Raw genomic sequence first — 26,479 nt, forward strand, 5'->3', positions numbered from 1 at the left:
CAGCTCTACCAATGATTCTTTGATGTAGCGATGATGGCTGCTACCCTGGCATTTAGGTACGGCCCAAATTGCAAAGGACAGATACTCCACACGCTCCTCAGTCACCTACCCCAGGCCATAAAACACGAGAGAGCTCACTCTTAATACCTTTCCTTGCCATGAAAACACATCATGCTCCCTGCTCACTTCCTCCCGTTGCAATCAAAGCCCAGCTACCAATAGCACAGGGAACACGTGTAACCATGTCTTTATTTGAAGACTTCTCTATACATTCAGAAATCAGTTGCGATGGGGTTGCTTGGCTACGTGCTGCTCGGTACCCATATTTTGCACAGCTGTGCAGAAAGCCGAAGCCTACCAAATGCTCTCAAACAGGGCACTGGGATGGCACTAATCAATAGATGTGCCCAGTCAAAGCCAGACAGCGTTGCTTCTGCTCTCTGACTGAGGAATCAAACTTTATTAATCATCTCACTTGAAACTGATTCTGTTTTGCAGTAAAATCCCAACTCCTGGCCTCAACCCTCTCCATGAGTAATTCCATCAGGAAAACTCTTCTTGCAGCACCATTCACAGAAGTAGATTAAAAATGGGGTGAGAATATGTTCAGAAAGAAGCTCTATTGAGCCATACTCGTGAATAATCCCTCTGTCCACATGTCTTAGGTCACCATTTGGAAAAGTCAGTTTGCAATGCACTCAGTACTTGGCAGCCTGCAGCTTCTGCACTTTTATCCATACTCAAACACATCCTCGCATCTATGTGCAAGATTAGAACAAAACACTGCTAAAACACAACAGCAGACACCATGTATATCAGCTCGTTGAGATCAAAGGCACACAGCAGCAAAGAATTTAATTAAAATGTTAAAATTAAACAGGAAGGCATCCATTGTTTAATTTTTTGGCAGGCATGTTCTTTCAAACTGGGACCTAATTCCATTCCAGCACGCTGACTGCCCTTGGAGATGGCAATCAGGAGAGCTCTGCCGAATCTATCAGCTGCTGGATTTGGCACTGGGGGGAATCCCACACTTGCTTTGGTTTTGAAGCACAGTCTCTAAAAAAACACTTGGAGAAACTGCTCAACTCCACAGGATAATTACTGCAAAATACATATTCTGCACTAATAAGCCAATTTCTAGTATCAAGCCTAACCCCTTTGAGCTGGGCATGATATACACCCATGGGCATCATTCCTCCTTACAGCCCCAACGGGGAGCTGTGACCTTGCCGTGTTCAACCGCTCCCAGCCACCACTCTTGCCATCTGAAGGTTGTTTTAAATTGGGTAAAAAACTGATGAGGAGCAGTGCTTTTCTGTCTGCAACACAGCCTCTGCCTGAGGAGTAGCAGGGGGAAGAACTATGTGGTTTTAAACTTGCACACAGATGGGGGACTTGTTTAGTTTTGCTTCGAGCATACCTCCAGCACCCAGCCGGGTAGAAGATTATTCTGAAAACACTTCAAGCAAAGCTCAAGTTTGCTTGTTAAATAACTGTAAGATATTTCCTGGCATCTGGGGGTATTTTGACTTGGATGCTGAAGGCAGCCATAGGCCATAATACAGCCTGTATCAGGGAGGCTGAAGCAAGAAGCCAGTTGTCTCCTTGTTTTTCAAGAACCTGGCAAGGAAGATATTGCTACTTCTATAGCATTATTTGGGGTGCAACAGAGGCCTTTCACCTAATATTAGGAAGATTGCAAATGCTGTGTCAAATATGTGGCCTCACTACAAGCACTCAACATGCAAGTGCCAAAGGATTTGAGCTGAGGCTTATAAATTCAAGCCAAAGATACATTGGATTTGCATCACCTGAGAAATAATGCAGGAGGGCAAAGCATTAACATCAGGAGAAGTGAAGACTGAGGACAGACATAACAAACTTCTTTTTGAAAGCCAAAGAGCTACTGAAGTGCTGTTACTATAAATTAGTTCCTGATGTATCCCTGAACTTGGCAATGTTAGGTAGCATTTCTTTCAGAGATCTTCTGGGAAGAATTTCATCCCCAATACTTCAGGTTCTTCAGCACTTCTAGTGAATATTCAAGTCAGGTTGTTTGCAGCAGGCTCTTGTATTTCTCATGGAATAAAGATCAAGTTGACAGGTCAGGAGTTTCACAAGACAGTCAAATCAGATTTATTTCTGGCAGTGGGTCTGGGACTGTACACGTCCCATCTGAAAATGTATAACACTTCATTGGAATCTTCCTGCTTGACAGTTTTTCTCCCGCTTCCTTAACAAAGACAAGAAGGAGACTCTCCCCACTGCTGTCTGGGATACCTCAATGCCTGGGATGCTTGTTGGGGTCTTCTTAGCAAAGAGACATCCCCAATCCCCCAACAAAAGTGCTCCGTGTAGGGTATCATGATCTCTGACCACTCTGAAAATACACACGCTAATTTCTCCCTTGCGATGGTACAAACAAACCGGGGCTGGGGCGTCTGCACCAGCACTTCTGTGAGAACAGGAGCCCACAGAGCATCCCTCAGCTTCATCTCAAGCTCCAGCACTTTTTGCTCCCCACAGATTCAGTTCAGCAGCTCCAGCAGGCTCTGCCTCTAACACAGCTTTCTCCCCAGATGCTAAGGCATTTTGGAAAAGGCACAGACAGAACAGCTTGTTCAGAAAAACACATCTATCCATTAGAACATCCCAAAGAAATGAAAGGTAAAACAATAAAGGGCAATGAGCACATTACTTCAGCCTTTCCTGGCTGGTTTTCCTGGATTGTGCACATACCCCACTACTTTGAGGACCAAAGTTGACATTAGGCTCGTGAGACCTTTCTGCTTTCCTCTCCACACTGAGGACCATAACATTGCCTCATACCACAGATGGCTGCTCATCTGGAAAACCCCCTCTCTTCAGAGGCCACGTCCATCTAATCCTCTGCTGATCCTTCTCCCCCAGCAGCATTATGACAATACACAGCCGTGGCAGTGACCAAGCTGCCCGGTGCAAGGCTCCCTGCCTGGACTCTGCTCCCTCTCAGCACATTCAACCTCTGAGCATGACCCAAAGGAATTCCCATCTCACCATGCATTTCAGCTGAGGTTTGAGTGGTTTGCAAATGACTACGACTAGCACATGCAAAAATCTTCTGGGTTGTGCACCCATGGATGTGCCCGCATGCATAGGCTGCTGAGCCAACACCTAATATTTTTGTTTATATAAAAGGTTCTCACAGAATACTTACTTGACTGAATGCTATTACCAAACCCTTTTAATGCGATAATTTGTACCTACAATTATAACTATTGAAACTCCCATCATTTTATGCTATTTAAGCATTTCCTTAAAAAAGGGGAGCAATATTAGCTTTTCTCACTGAGTGAAGCATTCTGAATGGGAAAACACTGCTTCCAAAGACAAACCCGAGAAGTCTCTACAATGGCCAAAAGATAAAACTGTGCAAATTAAACAGAGCAAAAGCTTATAGTTTGTCTATATTCAGTATTCTTTTGCTTTTGCCAAAAAAGCAAGCAAGCTGTCACCTTAGCAACAATGTCACACTTTGCAGTACGTATGCCACTATGAACAAACACCTTAAAAGCGGCACCTCCACACTGTATGTTCCTTTCCATAGTGTTCTTTATGGCACTTTGCAGATCCCCTCTGAGAGTAAAAGCCACTAAGAGCCCTCTGGCCAGTTGCTGGGCTGGACAGCCAGACAGATGTCCAAGTGCTGGTTTCCACACTGCACCCCAGGACCGCTCCAGGACCACAATACTACTTAATGCTTTTATTTGGTGCCAGAGGAGAAAGCTGCACCTGCAGAGGTGTGGCGGGAGCACTTTGCCTTCCATCACCAGCCCTGTGCGGAGCCCAGCGTTACCTGCTTTTGCCTCTCCCCTTCTCCCACGTCAGGAGGAGAAGGTCTTCTCTCCCAGAGCAGAACGAAGACTTCAGCCAGGGACCAGAAGGTCTCCTGCTCCTTGGGATCACCCGTAGTGCCCTGAATCCAGGTTAACTCAGGGACCACAGGTTCCAAATGATAAAAGGGTTTTACCATAAGTACCTCCAAGCCTGTCTTCCCCAAACTGCAACATTTGAATCCAGAGATGTCAACCAGCCAGGCCTTTTCCCGGGCCTGCAATTATGCAGATGCTGATTTACAGGAGTAATGACAGAAACATCTCCCTCATAAAAATTGGCAAGGAGACTCTAACCGTGTATGTCTAATGGCACAACCCTCTATCTCCATGCGTCTTCTTGCTAGTTTGAAAGTCAGATCATTTTGTTCTTCCTTTCATAGAAACCTGGTTTGCATATATAATCAAATCTAGCATTAATGAGTCTCTCTCCTCATCTTCTATTACTAATGCTTCGAACTGCCACATTCAGATAACGCCAGCAGATTCTGTCATCAAAAAGGTGGCTTACCACAAGAAGATTTTAACAGTTTCAGCCAGGGATTTCCATGGGAGCACTACATAACTCCAAAAACTCCTGCCTCCTGGAGCACTGTATCTCATGTGCTGATTCTACGTAACTCACTTATATCAGGTCCCACTCCGGGCCTCTTGAGAATCATCAGAATTTAAATGACTTGTTAGGTGACCTTTTAAAATCAACTCTCCCATGATCACAACGTGAACCTAAGTGGAAAATGGTAGGCACTTTTCGGATGAAAGATGTCATTTATTTGCAACGTGGTCAGGCGTTGCTGACCTTTTCTCCTTCCCTTCTTGTCTTTACCAGCATTTATACCATTTTAACAGCAACTTTTTGATGGAACAAGATTAGCACAGTTCTCAGTTTTCAATAAGATATGCACGCAGATAAACACGCATGTGAACAGAGTGCAGAACAGCCAGTTCTCTGCAGTCAGTGTGAAACCATGGGATCACAAGACAGATTTTCTGCTCTTTCACTTGTGTTCTGGGTTTTCAGTCTTCAGGAATTCCTTCTTTCTTTGCTAACCTGATCTAAAAGCATATGGTCTATCAAAGCCAAAGGTTTCAGAATCACAAGACTCCCAGAAGCTGAGAATTTAAGACCAGAAGGTAAAATACCACGTAGGCAGCGTTACTGCTTCTGCTGCCCTTGTCCCAGTCCCAGTGACAGTGACATACAGCTTTCACATCTCTCTTCAGCGAGGCTACAAAAACTTTTCAGATCTTTCCCATCACACACAACAGAGCCCGATATCTAACGGCAAAATCCACATCCCGGTTCTTCCTAATAAAAATAACTTGTCCAACAGAGTTCTCTGCCTGCAGGTCACCAATAAGTTCACAAGTCGTATGTCCAATGACAAGGACCAAAACAGCCTGTTCACAGGGCTCAGGTCTCTTTGACATTGACATCCCGTTGTTTCACTGTGGCAATTTTTGTCTATATGGAACTGCAGTGTATTTTGCACGCGTTCTACTAAGCTGCCTATAAGGAATCATCCAATTAATGACAGCTTACAGAGGAGGGTTAGTTACATGTTAATTACCTTTCTAATATTAAAATACCATTGAAATGGATTTACGCTTTTTGACTAAGTGGAATGTTTTATTGATCTGACACTACATATACAAGACCTTTGAGGCAGGAACTGAGACCAGGTTTTCAAGAACAGCTAGGTACCTACATCCCAAGGCAGACACCAAAAAAACCTGACAATACACAAACACATGAAAAAATGTATCTTACACATCAAGATGGATGGACCCAATACTAAATGCAGCTTCTGATCCTGGCATTGCATAAGCAACACCAGCAGGCAGAAAGAAATATTATTTTTATTAAGGCTTTGCTTTTCAATATGAGGGTAGAGAAGATAAAACACTCAGCTATTCCAGCCCTGTATCCATGAGAAGCATTAAGCTTCAGCAAGGTTACCCCGCTCCATCACCTAAAGTCTCTGCCCATGCCAGAGTACACAGCTGCCTTCTGGTTAAGCAAAAACTGAACAAGCACAAGCAAACATGATGAAGAGCCTCAAGCAACTATAAAATATCTCAGGCTCATAATACACTATACAGAGTAAACTGCTAATCACACATGCCTCATGCAAGCATTACCTTTTTTTTTTTTAATTTATTTTCAGCATCTCAAGATATCTAGGCTTTTCTAGGACACACATGAAAGCATGCAGCTACTTATGTCCATTCATATGCATGCAAATATAATTCAACAAAAGTGCTTCATGGCCAGATGAGCAATCAGAGTTAGGACAAAAGACAAGACTTATTATCGGTCTTTCAAGATTCAGATTCCCTTTGCCTTCCACATACACATTTGTTTGCAAGGCAAGGGTTGCTAACCCTTGCAGAAGCGACACAATCAAAGCAAGCTTGACTCTTGCCAGGCTGGCAACAGCCTGGCCTTTTTCCTGGCTCACCAAATGATCATATCGTGAAGGCAAGGATGGAAAGCAAGGTAAGCTTGGTCCATGTGCACACAGATTTTTGAAACCACCTTACAATTCCTTTGTCCAGCTTCCACCAGAGATGAATGGGGATTTGTTTTCCAAATGCCCTGTGCTGCTTTGGAAATCTTTGGCACATCCCATGAAGATACTCATGAGCAGTGATGATCCACAGTCATGCAAGGCCTGGAATGTATTTTTTCTGCACAAACATAAGAATTAATACAACTCCTCAGACACATTTGGGTTCATTGAAGATCCTAATGTCCACTTCCAAGTTGTCCTACCAAGAAAAGTGCCAGTGTCCACAAGATTTATCCTACAACATAAATGACTCACAACTGCCCTGATACAAGCAGCATTGGCTTGGACAGAGCCACTTGCATGGGTTTTGTGCCCAAAATAGCCCCCCAGCTGTGCCCATACCAGCCTAGACAGGGCTGTAAGCTGGTAGAGCAGGGAGCTTGTTGCATGGTATTTTAAAACAACAACCTGCAGATAACAAGGCAATCACAGCATCTCCCAGCTTGCAGTTTCTGCATCTCTGCTATTTATTGAGGGTTACACGAAAAGGTGTTACATGCAGCACTGCAGCTCCTCTTAATTTACATAGAAACTGGACAAATCTCAGGTTGGTTTGTGTCTGCAGAGGAAAAGTTATGGCAAAAAATCACAGCAAGCAAGAAGTAATTAAAAGCCTCAGCCTAGTGATACAAAGTTTCTATTTATAAAACTATTTTGCAGGTAACCACCCCATTATACATGAGGCAGTTCATACACACTTCACACTGTGATGTGCAGAACTGCTTTTTACTTTATTTGCTTTTTGTAGGGCTCCAGCGAGGCAACAACTGTGAAGCCCATACACCACAACTGACAAACATCCTTGTCTTGCTCACTTCTTGCAGACCCCAGTAAAAGCAGTCTAAACACATCCAGAGATCCACAGGACTGAAATTAATCCAGGGAGACAAATTAACATATTCCTTCTCTTTCGTCTTTCTTTGTTCATTATTGTCAGGTGCGGATGTAGGAGAGTCGTTTCTCAAGTGAAGTTGTAATAGTATTTGTGACATTGTAACTGGTTGTAGTGCCATGGTAGATTATCATGAGAAATAAGCTTCAGAAACATACCCTCTTCCCATGCAAAGACCTGTGTAGTAACACCAAGGGAATAAAGAGGAGCAAGAACAAACACAGCTTCTACGTAGCTTTTTCCTGCCCCTAGCACATGCCATGAAGCAGAGTTGACTCAAAGCTGGAAACACCCGGGGCCTATCTTGTACAGATGTGCACAGATTTCCAAGCACAGATTTGTGATCAACATACATACTCTAAGTACACAACCTATTAACAAGGTAGAGGTCAAAAACCGCAACTTTCGCCTAATTGCTACAAGTCACTTTTTTTTTCTTCTTTCTCTTAACCTTTTCTGGTCCTGAGCCTCTTAATGGCTTTGAAATGCAATTTCTTGTCCGAAAATAAGATTCCAAAGTACATGGGAAATACAAATCAAAACATATCGCAGCACTGTGAATATTCAGAAGAATCGGTCTTATTTCAGCATCTTCCCTCTGGGTGTTAGGTGATGGTCAAACTAGAAGATTGAAGGTCAGATAAAGTCCCTGCTCCTCTGTGTCTGAGCCAGACTACAGGTAAACCAGAATTCGCACACCTATAGATTGCTTCTGCAACAATTACAGTTTCATACCTGAGAAACCCACAGCCACCTTAGTTGTCTCCAGACTTGCAAATATTTCCACTCGCGTACACACCAATTTCCGAAGCACCATTGTACGAGAGGTTTATTAACAAAGACACATTGACCTCTGAACCACCATGGGCCTACCCAAATTGCCCAAAAGACGGGAATGCAAACTCAAGGCTGGACTACCTGGACCAACCGAGAACATTTTTGGTGTACACCATCTCCACCATACCAGCCCTTCTGAGGAACGCCCCCACCTCTGCCGTCTGTGTTGCAACACCACAAAGCTGCCCCCAAAGCACAAGAGGCACCCAACGCCCAAACCCACTGCGTCACCAGCTGGGCTATGAACTTTATTTCTCTGCAGATGCAATCTAGGACTTAAGTGGGAGGCGTTAAGAGGTGCCATGAGTAGCACATGGGGCTATAGTACACAAACAGCAGAGGATTAACGCCAGTGCCTTCCTTCTTAGATTGCAGAAAGGGCTTTCCCCACCTCTATGCCCTACCTGCTTGCTTTTCACACCAGAAATCCAAAACATGGCTTTCTGGGAAATATGCATTAAAAAAAAAAAAAAGTAGGTTTTCCAAAAGCAGAAGTTAACACCTCCCTTTTAGATGATAAACAAGCCAAAAGAAGGCAACATTAAAATTGCTTACACTTGCTTTCCCAAATCCTGCAACTCTGTAAAACTGGGTGTCGTTATTCAGCTGCCACGTCACTCGCATGATGCCAGTCACACCCTCTGACAGGTGATTACTGTAAAGCTCAAAAATAATTCATTAGAGTCAACAAGAGCGGGTTTAGTAAATTCCACTGTCACCAGCACTTTTTGCATTAGAAAACTCCACTCGCATCATTTAACACCCAAAATGAAACAGCTGTAAATCCAGCAATTAGCAGTGTAATTTGACTGTTCTGATCAAGCGCACCAAGGGCTGCGAGGCAGCCGGGGAATGTGGAAGCGGCCCAAGAATTGGCTGGAGCATTTGGCCTTTTTTTTTTCAAGTTTAAAATGATAATAAGGCTGAAAAATGGATTTTGAGGGAAAGATGAACACTTGGTTGAGACCGGAGATGGTAGAGAGAGGTGGGTAGCAGTTGGTAGGCATGGTGAGAGGAGAAGGAAGATGAGAGCAACAAGATGAAATGAATAGAGCTGGAATTTGGGTAATACAGAAAGCCTTTCAAGTATATTGAAAAAAAAAATAAAAAGGTCTTCCGCATTCTGAGATACTGTACACTAACTTGTGCATAATTTTGCTCATACATAAACGTCAAAAGGGGAAAAAGTAATTTCTGACACCGTCTCAGATGTTAACACACTCTGCACCCTTCTCCAGCAATGCCTTTTTGCCTAGGACTGATACACCTGAGCCCTGTCAGAAGAGCTCTGTTTACATACATCCACATGTGCATTTATATACATATAAACAGGTTTTCAACCACGACAAAGGCAGCTTTTATATTCAGCTGTTGGAAGAAGTTACAGACCAAGGAAACTGCCAAGAGAAGAGTTCCTGCTCACCGTCCCGAGGACACCAATGCACCGGGTGAACAGTTTCCTTGACGGGCAGAGCGTGCACCCCCTGGCCCGGAGCCCTTCCCAACCACCCCAGACATCACTGGGCAGTCAGTCAAAAGACCACGCTCCCAGCAGCTGTTTGCCATAGAAATAGCTTTCTCCCCCATTCTTCTACTTCACAGAGAGCTCTGCAGAGTGGTTGAAACACCCTCAGCCCAGTGTCTGGGGGTTAACCCCTGGATGCCCTGACTTCTCCTCCAGGCAGGAGCAGCAGCGCTAGGTGGGTTTGTGAGCTCTGGGCGAGGAACACAAGGGACCTTGTCCACCCTCCACATGCAGGTCACCCCGTTGCAGAGCCACCTCGTCGCAAGCCCACGGCACCATCACATCCCCATCATCCAGCTGCACGGGACCTAATGCTTTGAGGCACCCATGGGGGAAGAGGAGCTGCTGATGCGGTGAGCAGGGACCGGGTCCGGGGCAAGCAGTTGCCCCCAGCACCCCAAAACACACCCCTGCAAACACCCCGCGGCCAGGCTGCGCGCAGCGGGTGCGAACATGTGGATAAAAGCACCCGCACGCGGATGCGCCCCCCAAAATATGCATCTTACATAATTCCCCAGCCAGTCAGCGTTAGGGGAATGTGATTAATCCTCCATGACATGTTCTGAACTTTCGTTCAGAGAGGCTCTCTCCTCCCGCAGACCTACTGGCGATGAATGTCATTTGACCTGCAGACTTCACTACGAATGAGCATCAGAGCAACAAACAGTGACATTGCTCCGCAAACCAATTATCTGCCTCCTTCCCCGCTCGGCCCAGAGACAAGTTTGCTAAATGCATAATGAGGATTTTTTTTCTCTCTCTTTTTTTTTTAAATCTTTTACATCCAGCACAAGGATGAGGGGGGGCATCCATAAACACAGCCCCCAGCCCACCCCTCCTGCCACATCGCTATAGGATTAGCGTCCCCAGGCTCACCCCCTCGCCCGCAGCCCCGTGTCCCCTGTCCCCAGCCCCTGCCGCCGTCCCAGCCCGGCTCCCACCTGTTCCGCGGGGCGCAGCGCCGGGCGCGCACTTTGGGGACAGCCCCCCCTCAACCCTCCCAGCCCACCCACGGCCGGAGCGCTGCCCGACACCCCCCCCCCGCTCCCCACCCGGGACTCACCCACTCGAGCACCCTGAGGAAGGCCAGCGGCTCCTTCACCACGCGGAAAGTGCCCGCGGAGGCAAGCTGCGGGCAGAGACAGGGAGGGGGTCAGCACCGCGCCCGCTCCGCGCTGTCCCCCTCCCGCCTCCCCGCATCCCGCCCGCGGGGCTCCGCGTACCTGGTCCACCGCCTCCATGGCGCCGCAGCCCCGCGGAGCCGAGCGGAGGCGAGCGGAGCGGAGCCGCCCGCCAGCCGGGGATGCGCGGCGCTGCCCCCGCGCACGCCGGGCGGAGCAGCCGGGCGGGGCCCCGCGCCCCCCGCACCGCCCCGCGGAGCCGCCCCGCGCCCGGGCACCGCGCCGGCTTCCGCCCGCTGCCCCTCCGCCACTTTTTAAAATTATTCATTAAAAAAAAAAATAATTCCTGGCAGGAAGGTAAAGGAAGATATCGGAGGAAGAAAAAAAAGAAAAAGAGAACAAACTGCTTCCCCCACCGCCTGCAAAGAAACTATTAATATTTCGATGGAAGCAGCAGGGACAAGGGATAGCACCACGTTGCACCGTGTCCTTCTGTTCCCTCTCGCCCTCCCCGGGTGAACTTGCCCGGTGCCCCCAGCCCCCCGCGGCCCCAGGACTGCAGCCCAGCTCTCCTGCTCTCCAAGCACTCAAGTCCTGCTTTTCTAGCATTTCCTTAACAGCAGAACATCATTCTCCATCTCGCGCTGCCCTCGTTCTGGCCTCATTTCCCAACATAGCGTTAGCCTGGCAGGAGCAGCAGGTCCCTGTGTCCATCCACACTTGTGTTGCCTTTGCTTACTGACAGTGTTTCCAGTTCCTTGTGGCATTAAAACATCACCTTGAGAGGTTTGTGATGGATGCCCTAAAAAGGCTCAGGAAAGCACTGAGGGCGCAAACCCACCACCCTAATTAGTGCCACATATCCAGCAACTACATTAGGCCCCAATTCTGCAAACATTTGCATCTTCAACTTAGCCACCCTGACAACCAGTTGTGCCACTCGAATGTCACCAGTCCTCAAATAGTTTGGGCCCTAAGCAGGCCAGAGGCTGCAATATCTGCCTAAAGTTTTTATGCCCTATAAGGAATCAGCCATCTGCAAAAGTTTAATAAGTCAATTCGTTTTGTTCAGACTAAAGCACTATTTAGGAAAAAAAAAAAAGTATTCTTGGAGTAAACAAGATGCGGGGGCAGGGAATGAATTTCTGAAGGTTTTGTTGGAATTTGAGTCAAAGGATTTTGTGTCAAAGTCACGGATCCACAACAAACCCAGCTGAAATCCGTGGTAGTAATGAGACTGGATCCTTTTTTTAAAAAAAAATAATTTTTTTTACCCTATCAAAATCAGCTTTGAGCTCAGAATTACAGCCCTATAAGAAAAAATAAAACAAACCCTTGTTGTATTTTGTGCCCTCCTTTCTTTCTGCCCTGGGAGGAAAAAAAAAAAAAAAATAAAGGAAAAAAAAAAAGAGGAGAACTTTTCCTTACAAAATGTTACCACTTAAGCTTTTTTTATTTAAATAACAACCCCTAGGAAATACAAACACTTCTCAGCAATTCTAGTAACTGCCTGCTGGTGGCCTAGTTCCATGGGAGGCGGAATTTCTTCACACTGGCATGGGGAAAGAGCATCCCCAAGACTCCAAAAGGCACAAGCAGGTAGTAAAGCAAATTTTGCCCTCAGACTTCCAGCCACAGCTTCCCCCAGTGGTGCAGAGATGTAGGGCCAGATCCCTGCGAGCCACCTGCCTTCAGCTCTCACACCCAAGGAAGAAATTAGTTCAGTCCCCAAGAAGAGCAGGGTCACCATGCTCCATCCTGCAGAGATTTCCAATTCTGGTATCTCAGATATCAGCCAGAGATAGTCCAGCACAAGTAACCTCTCAAGTTCGTGGCTGTGGGAAATTTCATTGCTTGTGGTTTACCGTGACTCTCGTGCACTGTTTCCTTTAATATGTTCCTTTCATGGAGAGACTTACAGCTGTGGATGTATTGAAGCAGTTCAAAAACCTCCTGAGAGATTAAAAAAATACCAAAACATTTAGTAAAGGCACAACTGAGCAGTATACTGGGGAGATGTGGAGAATCTTTTGTGCCTTCATTTTATTGGTAAGATATTCTGGAAGAAACATATGCCCAATCTCCGTTGATTGCCATGGAGAACTGGAAACCTGATTCACTCACTCTTTATTAATCACCTCCTGTTGCAATCCTGAGATTTTTAGTAACACTTGAACTTCAGTTTTCAAAAATTGTCAAAGGCATAAAACCAAAAGTAAATATTCTTAAGACCTTTGTGACTGGCAGGTCAGGGCCTCTTGAAGACTGGGATAGTTTCCCCCGCTGCTCTCTAGCTCAACACGCTTGGGCTTGCAGCAGCTACAGGAGCTCCCTCATGCCGCATTTTCAAATCCCCTTCTATCATCACAGCTGTGCTTTGGCTTGGTGCTTCAGTATTTGGCCATCACCACCTCAGCTCCCCCCTTGGTCAGAAATCCTTGAAGAACCATGGCAGCAACCTGATTTATAGTCAGTGCTTGGTGTCTCTTCTAGCTGTTATTAAGTCTTCCAGATGTCTGTTAGCATTTGTACTTCAGCATGGCAGAGCATCTCTCTCTGGCTTTCACAGCTGCTCTCTTTACACACACTCCCAGTTACCTCAGAAGTAAAAGCATCTCTGAGTTCTTGAGCTTCCCAATAAAACCCTTGCTCTGCAAATGACATTAAAGACCCACACTTTTTTGATACTACATAATAAAACACTCTGAACCATGTGTTTGAACTAGCAGAGATATGTCTGCAGTTACTGGAGATACAGCAAGAACCTATAAACCAAGATACTAAATTATATTCATTGTTCTCACACCTGTGAGACTGTGCTTTACATGCATTAAACAACAAATGCCATTAGAGGTGCAGTTAATCTCCACAATGAATGAAAAATAGTCTGGGAAGACCAAAAGCGTTTCACAGGGACAGGACCTCACGCCATGAGTGTGCTTCCTATTGGCAGGAACTTACCAACTATTCCTTTCCTTGGAAAGGGTCCACCAGGGCCATAGGAGAAGCAGCGAAACCAGTCCTGCGTCACTGCTGGAGGCCAGGACACTCTTGCTGTAGTGCTCTTCCCTCTTCACTTTGGAAAAACAAATTTGATTGGCCCAAATCCTGATATGGCAAGTTTAAAAGCTAAAATCCTAACTTCAAGATTAGCATCTTGTGCAGCTACAAACAGTGATTTCTTTCCTGTTTCTAGGAAGCACGTACCCCAATTTTTCATTTGGGTACAGAGAGTGGAAAGCTTCCCCGATTAATGGCAAGTGTAAGAACTACATCTGTTAGATGTTAAATATAAGTAGGTAAAGCATCACTCTTTCTTACCTCGGAAAGTTTTTCTTCCCAGGGCTTTACCAAAAGATCCATGTCAGACTTCTTCTGACCCACCTGAACCTATATTCTGGTAAATAATTTCCTTCTGTGTCCTCCAAGCACCAAGTCAACTAAATTCAGCCTTTCGCTCCACACCCATGGACTGCAGACCAAGTTGTGCTGGAACGCATCAGATGAATTCAAGTAGCAGATTGATGCAAGCATGGCTGTGCAAGCACCACTCCTGAGGATCAAATTGTCCCTGTGGGAATGGAGAAATGGTCATTACAAGAAGAGGACACCAACTTTGGGGATGGTAGTGATGCTACCTCTGCCCAGGGCTGCGATGGGCAGAGCCATGCCAGCCTTGAGGGGCTGAAGGAGAACAGTGAGGATTTGTCTTTGCTTGGAACATCTTTGGTTTAAATCTTACTTAAATATGCTAATGGAGAAATGGTAGGGAATGATCTTTTGTTCTGCTGGACCAGACATTAAGTGTAAGCCAGATATACTTATATACAGATATACATGCACACACCTATTAAAAGGAAACAGTTGAAAATGCATTTCTCCTTGCATGTGGCAGAACACAAAGCCTACAGCCCATGGGTCATCCCAGCTGGAGCAGCAGGGAGCAGACGGTGGGGTCACCCAGTTTGAAGCGAGTTTAAGGCAACTGGTGATAGCATCAGTGCTATTTTTTTGTGAGCAGTTGGGTGTGGAAATGAGGTCTCACGCACGTGCTAGGAGGACCATATGGCACTTAGCACACCAGATTTCCCAGCTCCAGCCAGGCCTCAGTCTCACACTCTACCCGTCACTCTTCTCCAGATCCACACTGTCGAGGGTCATTTCATCCTCTCGGGGTCTCCATCAAATTTGTTCATGATACATTATCCCCAGAAAGAGAGAGCCGGGTCCTGTCTCTTGGATCTTTCTGTTGTTTTTAAAGCTACCAGTCATTTTGATTAGGTTACAATATTTTCCCCAGGGGCTGTGTTCTGCACCAGGGAGCTTTTAGCTTTTTCCTGGTGTTGAGGAATTCAGCCTCCCATCATAACACCAGTTGCCAGTCCTTTCATGGCTTGGCTTCGTTCGTTCGATGTCTTCTACTCTAAAACTTAATAACAGATAAGCAACAAAATATGATGCCTTGGGATAACCAAGAGTTGCCTTCCACATGAGCAGAAACCACACATGGGGATCTGTGGAAGAGATCAGTCTCTGCCCCTTAGGTCCCAGCCAGCTCCTCTACCACATTTTCCAGCATCCATACGCCTCCCACCTTGTTCTGTTCTCAAATTCTAGGTTTGCACCCGTGCCTATAAATAATCCCTAAGAAAACTCATTTCCACAGGAATCTCATTTCCTAAACTTCCTTGCACCCATAGGACAGGGCCAAATGAGGATGTCAACCCTCTCTGACACATGTTAAGATCAGTAAGGCCATTGCTCATTGTTAAGCTTAAGGTATGAAAGTACTTTTGAAAGGAGCTTTGTTGAATCAGCATTTGTTTTTCTAGCAACATGCACCATTTCTTTAAGCAGTGCCATTTTCAGAGTGTGATATGAAAATAATTATGGAGCACTTTCTAAAGGTTCAGTAATTAAGGCAAGCAGCCAGCTGATGTTGACCAAAAAGCATCATGTCTACAAGTCAAACTATCTTAATGACATTTCTAGATCTTGTACAAGACTTCACCATTATTTATCTCCTGATCTCTAAGAACAGCTGTAGAAATCATCTTTGGTGTTTCTTTTTGGATTCAGTTATGTGCACATGAAATTAAATTAAAAGTCATTATTGAAATTCAAGTTTGCCTGAGTCCAAAAGAATTGCCTGACTTCACTGCAACCTTTGTTCCATGTACAAAGAGCAATCCTGATTTGATTTTAAAAATTAATCAGTCATTTTTCTTTTCCTTCTTAATCCTTCACTGACATCAAATCTTGTCATTTTTGATCCTAGCTTCCAGAGCGCATTGTCTGGCTTTAATCAAAAGCATTCTGTAATTAGGTTCCAGCTAATTTAGCTTAGACTATTTAAAAGCAAAAAAATAACCTTGCTTCCTGGCAAAAAACAGCTAAGTTTCAAAGGAGCTGAACAGAGGTAGTTTCATTTCATAAATATATTGCTGGCAACCAAATCCTTCCCTTAAAAGGATGGAGATAAAATTTATCTTGGGCATTTTGGGGGTGATTTTGTACACAGGAACACAAAGAGCACAGATGAGTGAGAAGCACCACAGCAGTCATATTCTGTCTCTCTCCAAAAACCTGGGTCTGGAGCTCTAGAAGGGACGCTGTCAGGGCTGGGATCCTTCAAATCCGACCTACTTTTCCATTTCATCCTTTACCAAAGCAAATGTTTAAATGCTAGATTTTATTTTTTTTTTTTCTTAAAGGAAGAGTGAAAATGTCAGTGCACCAACTCCAACGTGCAGCTATAGAAACCAGAGCTGCTTTGGGGTAACCATAGGGGAAGGTGCTTGCACCACGTCCTGCATGGAGATGGTTCCCAGAGCTGTCCCAGCCCCATGAGGGACACCGGCACATTCATGCTGTGCCTCAGCTTGATGCCTGTTTAAGGCACCAGAGCAACAGCAAAACCCTAAACCACCTTGCTGTTGTTTTGCATGAGAAAAGCTGTTTTCAAGGTAAGGGATTAGATGGTCAGGGGTAACCAGTGGTGGAGAGGATTTACCTTGTCAGCTCCAAGATTGAATGAGAAATACCACAAACCCAAACTTTGTCCCTGAGTACCAATATGAAGGACATGGACATGACTTATATCCTTAGAAAGAGATGAGGTAGGCATACTGCATGCACATCTTTACATCCCAAAAGGTATTTCCCCTGTGCTCCCCTTGCTAGGTGAGTATCTATTTGCCTCCCTTCATCTGGATGAAAACTCTGCAATTTGGCAGCACATGAAGTGCACATATCCCAAAACACAAAGTAGAAAAAACAAATTTGCCCCAAATCCCCAAATTTACACCAGCACAGCCCTGCAAGTTGGAAGGCATTTTTCACAGCTGGGTGTCTAAGATAGCTAATAAAAACACAAATGAAATGAAAGATCCCAAATACCATGGCTCTCCGGGGCATACTCATGTAACACCATGTGCATCAACAGCCTGGAGCCAGGAGCTGGTGCCCCAGAACTTCAGCAAGAGCTTCTTCTCCATAAAACTGCTATTTGCTTCTTACTCTGCTGCCTGCTGGTCTGAGCTCTCATGCAAAAATGGGAGGAAAATTCAGTCTCTTCTCCAGCCAGGGAAAGTTCAAGCTCACATCATCCTTTCCAGAGGGTGCCCCAAGCACAGGGCTGCAGATGAGCCCAGGCTGAGAGAAAAAGCATCATCTGCTGTGCAGCCTGGGCAAGGTCACAGCAGCAAGGGAGATGCTCCAAATAAGATCAAAATACTCAGCAGGTTTCACTGGTGAGAGCCTGGCCATGCTAGACATTAAATACAGTGACCCACTTGGGTGTTCTTGTAAAAGGCTTCTAATTAGTACTTGATGGGTGGATAGAAGAGTTAAGTGTGGCACCAGTTCCTGTGATCTGCAATAGGATTTCCAGAAACTTTTAGGAAATGAGCAGCTCTTTACATCCCACCTTTGGGGATCAAGAACAGAAAATGGACTAGACAAGTGTAAACCCTGGGAAAGCAAGAAACTACCGGTTTCAAAAAGAGACTGCCTATAACATCCCTGAACAGCAGCCCCACTCATGCTCTTCTTGTAGGCAATTCACACATTGTCTTTGCCTTCCTCACACTGACTACAGTTTTCCCAACTACTTTCTCAAGCTTTGGGGTTGAGCAAGAAACAGTGCTCTAAACCTTCAGGTTTTAATAAGGAACTTTGCTGGATTTAATTGGAAATTTTGCTAACAGTATGAATAGTTTGCCAGCATACGCTGAAGTCATATTATCAGTAGCACCTCAAAACAGCCAATTTATTACCTGTCACAAAGAGAGCTATTTCCAACAATAGATAACCACCAAAAAACAACTGGAGACACTCCTTTTTGTAACAATTCACATAGTGCCCCTTTCTTATGCTAAACAACCTGAATTTTCTTCAGATCTGCAATTTGGCTAAAGCTGTTGCAACAGTCATGCTGGTTGCTGGCATACTATTTATAGCACTGTTGAGAACATTGAAATTCATTCCCTCATCCCAGGATTGTGTTATTAAATTTGTGGCTTTATTTTTTTGTGGGTTTGTTTGGTTTTAAATTTGTATTTCATCAAATTGAAACTAGTAAACACATTCCTTTTTTTAGAGGGGTTTGATGCAAAGATAAAAATGAAGGGAAAAAAAGGCAACTTTTACTACCCATTCCATACAGCCTGTTGAGTTCGTTTTTCCTTGCAAGACATTGGCAGAGAGAGGTGCAGCTCCCCCAGGGCAGCACCAGCTCTCTCCAGCCCAGGTGGGCAGCACTGAATTCTCCCCTCCTCACCAAGGACTTCAGGCCCTGCAGCATCTTCAACTCAACCGAGGACTCGGGTACTTGCAGGTGAACCTGGCTGTGTAGCAGTTAATACTCCTGAAGTTATTATTTACGCACTGTAAAGCGCAGAGAATCAGCCAGTATATTATTCTTACTTACCAGAAAACAATCTAGTTTTTGTCAGGGAAAATTAGCTTTCTCATCTCATTAGAAATACCCTTTTAGAGTTGTCCAAACACCAGCAATCCCTGAAATCATAGAGGAAAGAAGATTTTTTTTTTTTTAAAGAACTTAGACCACCTCTCTTTGCTGGAAAAAGAAACATCGGGGACTCTGCAGGACAGAGAGCGGGCACAGCCCACTAGTGCAAAAACCGCAGTGAAAGGGCGTTACCAAACACAAGACACAGCATGAAAATGTAAGTGGAAAAGTAGGATGAAAAAATAATAAAAAGGAATTAAGAAAAAAAACCCACAAAAATAGCCAAAAGAGCAATTAAAAATAAAGCAGACACAGCCCAGCACAAAAGTCTCAAATAGCTGCAGCTGAGCAGGTGAGAGAAAGGGCTTTGCTGGAGGGAGGGATTATATTAAGTTAGCTCCTCCCAGAGGCATCATTAAGTCAATTAGTGAGGGATGAGGAAGGCTATGTATAGTGCCTGAGGGGTGGTTTTAGTTTTATTTGTGGGGGCAGATGAGAGGGGTAGGTAAGGCTTTGTATGAGACAGCAGTAGGTTACACACTGAGCTATTCCAATGTCTGGTGAAATCTGATGTGTACCTACCAGTTTAGTCTTTTTTTATAGCTATGTGCTTTCTAAGGGAAATACATTTTGTTTTCTTGCTTAAAGGTGTTTTCCTTAGTAATTAGAAAAATCTTGAGTTTTGAGACCTTAAAAAAAAAGGGGGGGGGAAGTAGCAGAAGAGAATTCTGCAGCATCTTCTTTATTTCTGTTCTCCTCCTTGTACTTTACCACCTCCTGTCTCTCTTCCTCAAACTTTTCCTTTTCAGTATGTTTCCTGCTGCAGTTTTCAGAAACATTTGAAGTTCTGTAAGGACGTTTCTTCAGGTACAGAAGGAGCTGGGGGCTATGGCAGCTCTCACTGAATCATCTGGGAGATGGGAAACAAAGACTTGAGTCTCTGAAATAATTTCTCCGGGAAAAGTGATAAGCTCAGGTTGTCTGAGAGCATTTGGTGGCCCTGAGGAATAACGGGAGTCCAGAGAAGAAAATAAAGGAGGTTCCTTTCCCTACAAGCTTTTGTTAACAAAAGGCAGAGCAGTGACATTGCACTGCCTTTCTCCAAATCTGCCTTGGCAGAAGTAACTTCTAGAGCAGCCTGATCTTTGTGAAGTCCATGTAGTTTATTTCAATGGCCTGTGTACACCAGAACTTCCAAGTGAGCCCAGAGAGCTTCAGAGAAGCTCTGTATGTTTGTACATACGTATATGTTCATATACATCCCTTAGAATCCTAGCACTGAAAAGGAGCAGTGACTTCATTGGCAATGTCTCCCCATAGGAGTGCAAGCTATAGGGACCCATGCGTGACCAAAGGGCCAAATCCGGCTGCTCTGGCTTTAAGCAGGGAGCTCAGCAAGGACTGGAAGGACAAGGTCTGGCTATTCATGTGTCAGAGGACAGCTATGGGCCAGCAATGCGATATGGCCATGAAAAGACAGTCACAGCTCAAAACTCAAGCTCAGTTTCTCTGGTCAGGAACAGCTGTTCCCATACACCTAGTGCTGGCCCCTTGGCCAGAAGGCTCCAAAGCAGCCCTTGGCTGTGTACGTACATCCCTGCAGCTCCCTGGATAGGTACCAAGGTGTGGGACCTGTCAATCTAGGAAAAAAAAATGGGCAAATCAAATCTTCAATGGGCAAATTTTGGTACTTCCCAGCTGGAGAATTCCACACGTGGTTCTTCTCCGCTCCTTTTCTCCTGGTGCTCTGGCAGCCATCACCGATGCTGGAGTGAGCCTTGTGAAACAGCGGTTGTGGGGTGAGGGTTTGGTGCTGGGATTTCGGTTCAAACCTGAAACTAAGTCTGGCTGAATTGGTTCCTGACAGAGGTGCCCTGGAAGGGCGTTAAGATCATTTACTGAAACTTGGGCTGTTCTGTAGTTTCTCTCTGAGGATGGATCTGACAGTGCCAATAGTATTTAGACTGAAAGCTCAATTGTGTTTTGACAACAGCTTTTCCTGGTGTGATGGAGAGGAGCATATCCCAAAACTGGTTTTGGCCAGGCTTGTGTCTCACTAGTATTTAATAATCTAAGTTTGCATGCTCTGTAAATAATGCAAAAGGCTCACAAGTCTCCCTGAGACAGTTTCTTTCCTCTCCTCCAGAGTTAAACGCAGACAACCTGCAAATCTGAAATCCAAATATGTGGATGACAAAAGAGGCTCTGGTCCTGTGCCTGGGGGGAGAAGAGGGGCTCAGATTAGGGACAGCAGCGACCAACGTGCCTGGGCTCTTTTTGCCTCCATCACATGAATGAAATGAGGAAAAAGGAGAAATAAGCATAAAACTTGAAGAATACTTTGTTAAAGCAATGGAATTTTAATCCTAAAATATTATAGAGATTTTAAGCAAACCGGGCAAGTATTTGTGTGTGTACAAGTCTCTGATCCTGTTGTGCTGGAAGAAAAGATGAAAGAAAAGTCATCACGGGCAGGTAACAGATCCAAGGAGCAAAAGAAATGATTCCCCCAGCTGAAGACCTGATCTCCCCCACATTCATTATTCACTGTCTGAACATGCAGGCCCAGGACCCACAGAAGCTGCTACATTTCAGAAGTAAAAAGTCATGGTAATCGATACCTGAAAAGGTTGATGTTAAATGCCTTCTTATTAGGACTTATTGATTTAAAAGCAAGGCCATAACTTTAGAGTGCCATATCAAACCATATCACTTTAAATGATTGGATTAATTTAAAAATATTCAGATCAGGTGATTAAAATGCTTTAAAAAATATTTCATAACATGTTTCTTTATTTCTATGTGAAAACAGGCGGCAGCCACAAACAACCATGCCACTAAATGAAGGAAACAGTTAAACAATTGAACGAACAAAAAATAGAATAACATTCTTTGTGTTTTCAAAGGATATATTTTTTTTGGTACAGCCCTCACTAGTAACGAAAATAATGTGCATATAACAAGGGGAGGAAATAGATTCTTAGGAAGATTTTCATGACTCTCAAGCAGGACATCTAGTGCAAAATCTGCTTGGTGCTGTTTAGTGCAAGTATGATCACAGCAGGATTTTGGGTTGTTTCATTGTCTTTCATCTAATTCTTTCAGAACAACTCAACTCCTTGTGAGGAAATCCATCATCACATTTCTTTTATAAAAGCAAAACATTTAGATCATGGGGAAAAAGCATAAACTGAGGACAATTGATAAGCTATAAACATTTTAGCAAAACATGTTAATGATAATGAGTTTTGTGTTTCAATGTGTCACTTCTCCAATATTTGAGCTATTTCGTCTGTCTAATATAATTCAGACAAAGTATAATTCCATTTCACAGATCAACAGTTCATTCCAAGTCCTCATTTGTACAGAAGCCTTTTCACACCTTTTTGGTAAAGCATAAAGGCCCTAAAAATGAAAGTAACTTGCTGGCACTGTATAAAGAATTCAGCGTGAGTAACACTCAGACCCCTTACCTAAAATGCATCAAAAAGAAAAACCTGCTGGTATTCTGCAGTGACAGGAATAATTTTTGCAAATAATGGGCTGATTATATGCATATTGACATGTTAATCTGAGCTTGCAAGAAAATCTAATGTTCAAAGCGAAAGTCAGGGAAGCCTAAATATTTTATAAATATTAATTTGTTTCTTTGTTTTATTGTGCAGTTTGTCATGGTGGATATTTTTAGTCAAACTTTCTCTTCATTGCCATCATACTGCCTTGAACATGCCTGGCAATACATCCTAGTTATCATCTCTATTTTTCTGCTGAGTGGTCATACTCAGCAGGGCATGAGGGGGGGATTTTTCCCACCTCTGGTTTTGAAATTCATAGTGGATTTGGGATGGCAAAAAGCAAATAAAAAGACCAGTGTCCAGATACTGATGAAAGGATCGGGGGGAGAGAAAGCTGTCACTCAAAAGCTTTAAATCAGTGATGTGAGCTCCAGAGAGAAGGATTTTCAAGCCGCTGGTTTTGAATCCAGCAATGGCTCCAGGCGCTGAACTCACCGCCCTTCCCACGGGCTGTTTCCAGCGTGGTTTGCTGCTGTGGGGATGGGATGTGCGTCAAGAAGTTGGAGCGAGCCAAATTTCTGCCCTGAGATGGGGACAGTTCATTAAACCAACAGTAAATCCTATCCTGGCTGCATCCATCACGATGCAGCGTACGGCACCGGAGCCACCTCACCACCCTGCTCCCCCGTGGCCGGAGCCTCCGTCTCTCCCAGGGGACCCTGGCCCAGGGGATGCTGCAGCATCACCCGGGGGTGCTTGGTGCTTCGGGGCTGGCAGCCTTGAGCAGCTGCAGCCAGTCTCGTTCTGATCCCACACGGAGCTAAATCTGGAACAAGTCCTCTGAGATCAGTGGCATTGCCATCACTTAAAGCCCCTGTACAGGAAGGGAGATTATCCCAGACCAGATGTCGCTTTCTGCAGCCGCTGCCGGCTCCTGCACGGTGCAGGTATGGCTGTCTGCACCTTTCTCAGCTTATATTGGGCTCCTGTACTCACCTTAGCTTCAGTATGAGGATCCAGGAGGTCTTGCTATCATTTCTTGCTTTTCTACCTTGTTTTTCAGGAGCTCAGTTTCGTCATTCATAACCACAGGCCTGGCACCTTAAAACATGTTTTGCTAAAATAAAGTTAGGATTCTTCGCAGTCAAACTTAGGATATACAAGGATCAATATTTTTTTTACAGTCTTGAGGAGTGAAATCTTTTGTTTCATCAGCCAAAAACCTGAAATTATTCCTCAAGCCACAACAACTCTAGGAAGATCCCGAAGCATCGCGAAGTTTGTGATTATATCATGAGATCTATTGGCAGCAGAGTGTGCAAAAGAGCCCCTTTTTGTCCCTGAGAAAAACATGATCATTGCATTTCGTCTGCCATCCCTAGCTCTGGTGCTGGCCACAGTCTAGCCACACACAAACCTATTTTCTCCTATTGAACAGGCCCTCCAACAGCAGCAAACCACCCTGAGGTCCCAGGCTCCTTCCAGGAGCATCGCTCTGCCTCTCCCGGAGGATGTGAGCAAACGAGCCTCGTACTGCCCGAAGACACTACCTGGACAATTCTTTTCCTCCTAAATAAAGGAAAACATTGCCTGGTTCTTCACGAGCTTATGAACTTCAAAGTTGTCTGTGTTTAACTCTGAGTGAAACAGAGATGGGATTTATTACTTGTATTGGAGAGTAATTTACAATCTTGGCCATGTGCTAGGATCTGTAGGAATAGAGAATAAAAAAGCTTTCTTTGAAAGCCTTGCCAAGAAAACCAAGTACATACTGGACACTTAGCAGGTTTGATATTTGATTTTCTTCAGTTGCATTTGCCATAGGTAATTGTGTAGTTGCTGAGGGAGAAAATATGCTTCTGTAAGAACTTCTGGCACAAATTAGAATATACTCGCTCATGGAGGAGCCCTTGAATTTGCACAGATAAAAGCTTCCTCTGAAACATCTGTGCAGCCAGACCCTGTCATGCACGTTTTCGTGAGAAAAGTAAAAGAAAGAAGGTGATCCAAACATGACTAGATATCATCAAGATGTAGAGATTGCAAATATATTTGCATGTCATTTGCACACTCTTGGTCCCATTCTAATCAACAGCATAGCATCTGGATGTGTATTCTTTGGAGACTTTGAAGAGCAAAGCACTTGTATGTCAAATGGACTTTCCTTTTGCTTCAGTTTCAGACACAGAAAGACACCAAAATAACACCAGGGATAGTAAGTGGCTAAAGTATACATTATTTTTCATTGTATAGAGGCCCTAATCACACTATGCATATGTTTTCCCTAAAACATTTTGTAGCCATGGCATGAAAAGCTCTCTTTGGAGATATTTTGTGCAGGTAGACTTTAATTCTGGGGAGAGAGAATCGGAGCAGACATCTGTGCTCCATTACATAGCTTGAGTTTAATTTTGAGAAGAGAGAAATAGAGCAGAGGTCTGTGCTTCACTAGGTAGTTAGAGTTTAATTTCAGGGAGGGAGAACAGAGGTCTAAGCAATGTTTTTTTCCCTGAAAGTTCATAGCTGTTGTACCAGCTGAGAGGCAACCTTCACCCATGTTCCCCTAAGTCCTGCTGCACCTTGGCCATGTATAACCTCAAAGGGAAAGGAGCAGGAATCTCTGATCTCCTCTGGCATATGTTGTATTTCACAGCAGGAGTTTGATGCCTAGCCATAATATTTTTCTGTAACCCAGCATGCAAGTCAAAATGCCCAGTGCTTTCAATTACTGGACATCTGAGTGAAGAACGTGCTGCTGATGGGATTACTGGTGGTGCAGGGTGAGTGGCACACAATGACCCATAGGGACCCCGGAGCGGTTCCAGGAGCTGATTTCTGCAGCAGGAGCAGGGCTGTGCGGTCAGGGCTGGGGTCCTCCTTGTTGTACCAGGGCGAGCTGGGCAGTTATAGCCACTGATTTTGGCAGGGATGGAGTATTGCATGCTGCGGGAGCACGAGGGGGAGCCCAGAGACTATTGCTGGTGGCAATAGGAGTCCCATGAATCTCCTGGAGGCGGAATTCTGTGTCTGATCCCCTGCATCATTTCAAGCAAGATGTTGCATCTTCAAGCTGCCACTGAAGGAGAAAACCTAAGTGATCTCTTGTGCTTATAAATAAAGCAGTATGACCCCCAGAAATCTCACCTGATGTGATAATATGCTGCTGGTCCTGGGAAACATAGCAGGTCTCCATACGTGAGCGAGCAGCTCAGTCACACGGCATAAATGTCAGGCTACACCAGTCGTGGTGCTTCTTTGGAATGATTTTGGAATATGATATAGAACTATGAAAAACAACCCAGTTATCACCACTCCAAGATAAACAATGTGATTATGGTGACCACATGTAAGAGCTATCAAAAGGCAGGGCACAATCCAGCACACACAGGCTCTCTGGCTTCATTTGGATGGAAGCTACCTATGTTGTTTGTGATTCCCAGTGTGCAGATCATGGTTTCAAGCACAGAGAAAAAAGTATCCTTGAGATGGGCTGATGCCTTTGTCCTCTGGATTTAAGAATGTGTACTAATAGTGCAAGTGAGTATTCCCTGAAACATTTGCATTGCAAGGAAAAGCAGCATCGATGCTCACCTGAGGCAGGAGGGGCAGAGAGCTCTGCCTGCCACCTCATGCTGTCTGAGGCTGCAGAGAATTCTTCAAGTGTCAGCCCCAAGTATGATTTGGATATTTTGGCTTGCCTTTCACACAAGATTTATATGATACTTGGTGCAATGAGTTCCCAAGGGGGTGCAGTGGGGGCCCTGGGGTGCGGTACCTGGGAGAGGCAGAAGTGGGGAAAGCTGCAGCCCACCTACTTCATCTTTCTCCGTGTGTAACTGGCAGAGGAAAAGTCAGCACAGGTGAGAAGCCTCTGCAGCCCTCAGTCCCTTATCTTCAGCCAAAACACAATCCAAAAAGCTTTTTATTTTAATCAAAAAGAATTTAAAAATACTTCAGAGTGTCATATGAAATAAAGAAAAAAATAACTTGATGGATGACGCACAGTCAATAATTGGAATCCAACCAGTAATCTCACCTGTTACAGAATTTTCAATGGACGCTACCTAAAAACCCACATGAAAATAACGCACATGAATAAAAAACGCTTTTTGAAAACCACTTGCACTGGGAGGATGAACAGAACTGGCAGCTGAGGGGCAGCAGAGCTG

At 44.7% G+C, this 26,479-nt stretch overlaps 1 protein-coding gene across 1 annotated transcript in view; it reads right to left on the minus strand.

Moving 5' to 3' along the window:
- Positions 1 to 10,991, minus strand: part of SYNPR (synaptoporin) — a 105,636-nt gene extending 94,645 nt beyond the window's left edge. Inside the window, exons 1-2 of the mRNA XM_065642767.1 lie at positions 10,926 to 10,991; positions 10,766 to 10,831 (exon numbers count right to left, since the gene is read on the minus strand). Coding sequence (XP_065498839.1) covers positions 10,766 to 10,831; positions 10,926 to 10,943 — 84 coding nt within the window. The 5' untranslated portion in view covers positions 10,944 to 10,991. The remainder of the gene's footprint in view (positions 1 to 10,765; positions 10,832 to 10,925) is intronic.
- Between the last annotated feature and the right edge of the window lie 15,488 nt (positions 10,992 to 26,479).

This window comes from Caloenas nicobarica, chromosome 11, assembly GCF_036013445.1.
Source record: "Caloenas nicobarica isolate bCalNic1 chromosome 11, bCalNic1.hap1, whole genome shotgun sequence".
NCBI classification, from domain to species: domain Eukaryota; kingdom Metazoa; phylum Chordata; class Aves; order Columbiformes; family Columbidae; genus Caloenas; species Caloenas nicobarica.